The sequence below is a fragment of the Hippocampus bargibanti genome, linkage group LG11 (genome assembly GCF_051943395.1).
Source record: "Hippocampus bargibanti isolate YZ-2025 linkage group LG11, ASM5194339v1, whole genome shotgun sequence".
In the NCBI taxonomy this organism is placed as follows: domain Eukaryota; kingdom Metazoa; phylum Chordata; class Actinopteri; order Syngnathiformes; family Syngnathidae; genus Hippocampus; species Hippocampus bargibanti.
Window position 1 is genome coordinate 12,251,984 of NC_142744.1, and position 6,000 is coordinate 12,257,983.

Here is a 6,000-nt window from a genome sequence, read left to right on the forward strand (position 1 = left end):
CACGTTTAATATAGGTGTACGAAGAGTTTTAGCCCCTAATCATGCCTCCAAAGAAAGTAAGTGCTGCTAAAAGTGACAAAAGAAAAGTAGTGCGTACAACTATTGCATTTAAGAAAGAAATAATCGCAAAATATGAAGGAGGTGTGCGAGTGTCTGATCTGGCTAGGGAATACAGCATGGCGAAATCTACGATCAGTACGATATTAAAGAATAAGAAGGCTGTAAAATCTAGTGATGTGGCTGTGGGAGTGAGAGCAAGTGTCATTGGATAGATATTTTAAGAGAAAAGAACATCCTGTAGCCGAGTCATCCAAAGCTGTCACGTTCCGAGCGAGAGTGACGGCAGCTGACTCGTCGGAACGTATTGGAAATGTTTGTGATCCCAAAGCAGGTGGCAGAGACGTATACTACCCAAGCAGGATGTTTATTCACAAAAAAAAACACAGCGAGTAAGAAGGCAGGGGGTAATCCGACCCGCTTACTACGGCAAAAAGCAAATGGCACACAAGGGTGCAAAATGACGCAATCCCGGAAGATGACTTAAATTTACGGGACGCAGGGAAAATACCTCGGACCGGATACACTCGCGCATCGAAGGAAGAGTCCAGGTACGGTGGCGAGTTGAGTCAATCATCCGGCATTGGCGAGGTGATCGCGAACCGTATAAATGCGCCGTGTTCGTGATTAGAGAATTGACAGCAGGTGGAGAACGGCCGGGAGAGGAAGCCCCCCCCCGTCAACTCGCAAGTGACAGGAGCAAAGAGATGGTTTCAGTGTTCGAAAAAAATCGCTTTTCGAACAGGGTCCTGGAACGAATTATGGTCGAGAACCGAGGTATCACTGTATTGAATCTCGACTTAATTAATAATGGTCTACAATGACTGGCGTTACTATTGTAGGAGTGATTCAAACACACAAACGACGCGACAATGAAGTGATTAAGGAAATATGAACTAATCATTCGCATTCGGTCGTTGTGATTTTTTCGAACAATATTTTTCATCTTTTGTAATACGTCCGTGAGGTTCGGGACAAAGCTGAGGGGTAGTGATAAGTCAGACATGTCAGAACATTTATTTCCTGCCGTTTATTATCTTGCGCCGGTTTTATTCAGCCAAAGCAGATGCTCGAAGTCCTCAGCTTCATTTAATTGTCTAACATTTTATCTCTGAATCGCTCCATCTCGCTTTCACGGAGCATTGTCGGTTCTTTCTAGTGTGCAATGAATCTGTTCATTCCTGCTTTCCACTCTTGACTTCCTTTTTTGTTTTGAATCAGACTTTTCTTTTGTCCCACTCATTATTGCCATTGCTCGTTCTCCCATATTTACCATCCTCCACCATATTTTTACCTAATCATCCTCCTCCCCCATAGTACTCGACCCGACCCAAACCCTGGATTGAAACCACTCGTGCTCACCTCCATCCCATCCAGGTACAGTCGGGGACACTGCCAAGGGAGCACAACCTTGTCCTGACACGATCTGGTTCTGTGATGGGCCAGGGTCAAGGCGTCGGCGGCTGGGTGTGCGATTCGGCCACACTACCGATGGCGGGGCGGAAGGCCTCCCGTGCCGGCCCCTCTCCAAAAGGTGCCGAGTCCGAATGCAACGGAGGAGCCGCAGGTGGAGGTGGGGTGACCTCTAGCAACGGACAACACAAAGCTAGCAATGTTCGCAACTACGCCAGCCTTTTGCAGGGAGGGGTGCGCAGGCAGAAGGATCCCCCCGTTACTCTGGAGAGGGGAGGACTCGAGCTGGGGACCAACTTTGTGGTGGCAAGGCCAGAAAGGGAAGGTGGCGGCATATCACTGACCGGTAGTCCAACCGTCTACCCAGAGTCACCCGCCTTGGTTGGAGACTGGCGAGACCGGGTGGCTTTGGGTGGTTATGTTTTGGCGAGAATGGATATGAGCCCCCAGCTACTGCCCTTCCCCGGTCATCCCCGGGGAGCTTACGGGGGAGTGTTGGGCATTGCCCCCCCCAGTTGGGTTCCCGGTGTTGACGCAGCCAGAGCAGCGCCAGGGTCCGGCGCTCCCCCTTTGGCTCTGAGGGTGGCCGAATTCCTACGTCTACGCCTTGCCCAGGTCACGTTTGACCCCTCGCAACCCCCGTATGACTCGGTACAGATCTATGGTCTTGAGGGTACCGGGTCCCGCGCTGGATCGCTGAGCTCACTCGAGAGTGAAGGAGAGAAAGATGCGGAGAGGGAGGACTGGGGTGCAGGATTGGAAGAGTGGGGGCCCCGCTTCCACAAGTTAGCTCAGCTATTCCGAGACCGAGATAAAGGGAAAGAAGAAAAGGAACCAGTTGAAGACATTGCCAAAGAGGAAAAGCCCGACAAAAGAGGGTAGGAGAGGGGTCGATATGAAGGGAAAGACGGAGGAAGGATAAAAGAAGAAAAATCAGGGTAAAGGGGAGAAAGACGAAGGGAGGGGCGATAATGATGGAAAGACTACCCGAAGCAGACTAATGTGACGACAAGTTAAAGGGGAGAAAGATGAAGAGGCAAAGTAATAAAAAGAGACAGAGAGAAACGAGCCCAGGGAGGGTGAAGAACGCGGAGGCAACGGGAGGGAGTGATTGATGTAATTTAAAGCAATAAGTGTTGAAGCACTGATATGGTCAAGCACAGATACCGAGACGATGCACGGGATGCTTCTGCTGGCGGCGACAGTTGTTTGTTCAAACTTTGGGCAAACAAAAAAAGCAACCCAAATAAACAGTACGCAATTGAATCGGGTGTGTACGTGTGCAATGGCAAGCCGCGGGGAAATCGAGTTGTCCTTTTAACTGTTTGGACGGTTTGGAAGAAAGTAGGAAGAACCCTGTGATTGTCTTTTCTTAGCAGACGTATGTGTGTGTATGTTAAACAAAGATAAAGGGACCAATGCAGGATGGCTAAAGAAAAGAAACAAATATGCCGTGGTCCCTTGACTTTCGAGTTTACTTTGTTCCTGGACCTCTTCACTCAAATTGCGGCAATGTCAAATCAGCTTTCCCACTTAAAATGAATGGAAATGCCAATAATCTTTTCCAGCAGCCACAAAACTTGTAACCAATTAACGAACCTTTTTGAAAATCGAGAGCGAGTTCCCAGCACACTCAAAAGTCCAGGTATCACTGTCTAATATATTTTAGATGCATTGTCGTGAATTGAATATGAACTGATTTTAGTTGGTTTGCAGGTCTGGCTGTTGACAGTTTACCATGTACTCATACACAGCAATGCATCAGTAAATATGATTTGCAATAATTTCAGGCAAACGAAAATCGAAGCACGTTTCCACTCTCAAAATGAGACATACTAACACAACCACCAACCAATTAATTCTCTCATCTCTCCCATCCACCTCTCACAAATATGAAAGAAAACGTAACATTCCTCTTTGCGGCAAGTGGCTCAAATGCCAGACTAGTTAGTCCTTGTTGCCTTGGGAGCGAACTGTATGTTGCAAGCAAACAGCCCAAATGTTTTGAACAATCTGCGCAGATCTCATTCACTGCAATGTATCTGTGTGATATTTTATTTTCTCTGGGATTTATTCCTGAACAAGAATGTCCTGAACAGACTGGAAAATGGAATATACAGTCAAACCTTGGTTTTCGAACATCTTGGTATTCGACCTATTCCGTTTTTGACCAAAAATGTCTTTTTTTTTTACGCCTCGATTTACAACTGAAAATCGGTTAGCGATCAAACTGAGCGCACCTGAATGCACCACTTGACCCCTCTACGCTTCCGTAAAATAATAATAATAATAATAATAATAATAATACAATGTAATTAATAAGAGCCTTTCAAAACTCTCAAGGACACTTTACACACACTTAACATAAAATGATCATCATTACAGAAGTAAAAAAACGACCAAAAAAACTAAATAACAAATAATATGACAACAAAAAGACACAGAGAGTCATTCATTCTTAAGCACTTTCTGTAGCCTCTTTGTGACATGAAGCAGGTATAGATGAAAGAGGATATATATATATATATATATTTAACATTTGAGTCACGACTGGGTTCCGTTCCGACAAAACGGTCGTCAGTCAAAATCTATCCATAACCTATCCATAATTTGAAGAAGGTCAGATAGGTATGGGGGACCTATCTGACCTTCTACAAATTTCTATTCCCTCTCATTCCCTCAGATCCTCTTCCTCCTTCCACCTCTGTGTGCCCCCCCTGCCCGTTTCAGCACGATGGCTGACAGAGCCTTCAGCTGCTCTGGAACTCACTTTGTGACCTTTACACGACAGGATAGTATACGATGTTTTCTATTGAATACTATACTATACTATACTATACTATACTATATACTATACTATACTATACTATACTATACTATACTATACTATACTACTATTACCAAACTGTTTACAGTTCATTTGGTCGCTCGGCCGTGCCGTGCCGTACGCGCTTACCGTCAGGTTGGCCACGAGGCCGGCCGCATCCCCTGAAACACACGCGCGCACGTGTCTGTTCTGCTGCTGCAACACGCCGGGGGAACAGGAAGCGGTTCTGTTGGCGTCCGAGCTTGCCTTGACACATTGCTTTTCAAATTGGGCTCATTGTGTCACGTCTCACGGTGACAGACGTATGATCCTCACTCCATTGTGAGCAAGCGTGTTTGTGTTGTTCAGTCACCATAAAAAAAAAAAAAAAAAAAAAACACAGAAATACATTCTGACCGGAAATGTTTGTTTTCAACCAAATCGGTTTTCAAACAGGTTTCTGGAATGGATTATGGTTGAAAACCGAGGTTTGACTGTATGTTTAAAGGACAACCGACGTCTCCGGACAAGTTGTGTCCATAATTTGTAAAATGGCTTCAAATTACTTCTACTGAGTGTATTTTACAAAGATTCCACCGCATTTAGCTATATTTTACGTTTTAAAACTCACACTGAATATTCAGGAAGTCTTGTTTTTGAGTTGGTGACGAGTCCGTGCGTGACGTCACTAAAGGACCGCCCCTGACCGTAAAAAAGACGCATTGTAGTGGTCCTTCCATCACGTCAATGTATTTTGCTGTACTTGTTTGGTCTGGGGACCTCGTGTTGCACCAAAAAGCCACCAGAAGGCCAGAAGAGGGCGTCCAAGCGCCATATAAGGAATTTATCATCCTGTGGAAACATAGGTGGCCACAGGAGGTCGCCATTTTGGGCCTCTTTTTTTGGTGAGAGATTTCCCCCCAATGTTGCCTCAAAATGGCACAAATAAATTCTTTAATCGATTGCAAACATGTATGCTTTCCTCTTCAGAAATATTTGAATCATATTCATAACTGGATGTGTAACAAGAAAGCATATTCTCTGAATCTGAAGCCATTGTTTTGATTCACTAGCAATGCTAGACGTCTTGGCTTGACGTCGCGAACTGGGGGCGGGACTTTCTGAAAATGCCCAATTCGCAGCTCATTTTTTTGCAGATTTTGGACACTTTAAGTCATTTTTATTGGTGTTTTGCATTTGACTAAAATATCATTTTGGGTATTTTAGATGCTATAAAACGTTTTTCGGATGTCAGTTAAAAAACAAAAAAGTGACGTCGGTTATCCTTTAAATATAAAGTGCTAAAATATAGATAGAGGTGGTTCAGGAATGAGACCACTGCAAATAAATGAATAAATAAAATCATGGGAAAAAAAACATTTATTCAGTTTCCAAAGGCAGAATCGTACATTTTTCAGCTTGCCGCGTCATTCTAAATGGAAACGACAACTCACTCAAATTAAGAAAAATCCCACAAGGAAAACAGACTTTGTGAAGATTTCAATGATTTCAGAGTGCGATCCCCACCTCAGCCCATCCCGGTGCTCCATCTCGTTGCCCATTTTGTAGTGGTTCGCTGTTGCTTTGTTTACAAAGACGCATTGAACTCATTGACACTCTTCAGCTTTGATTGTACCACAGTCAGTGATAAAAGCAAACTGTACAGAGTAATGACGAGTCTGTGACTGACCTTGTAAATGTTTTATAGAAAGAACTATTTTTTA

The 6,000-nt window shown here is 44.4% G+C and overlaps 1 protein-coding gene across 5 annotated transcripts in view; it reads left to right on the top strand.

Moving 5' to 3' along the window:
* The window catches only part of cdh24b (cadherin 24, type 2b), a 52,687-nt gene extending 48,711 nt beyond the window's left edge, over positions 1–3,976 (top strand). For 3 of the 5 annotated variants that reach the window (XM_089007964.1, XM_089007967.1, XM_089007968.1), the window contains one exon: positions 1,375–3,976. In XM_089007964.1, the coding sequence (XP_088864090.1) occupies positions 1,375–2,352 (978 nt within the window). In that variant the 3' untranslated portion in view covers positions 2,353–3,976. The remainder of the gene's footprint in view (positions 1–1,374) is intronic. The other 2 variants (XM_089007966.1, XM_089007965.1) reach the window with 2 other exon arrangements.
* Positions 3,977–6,000: the final 2,024 nt, after the last annotated feature.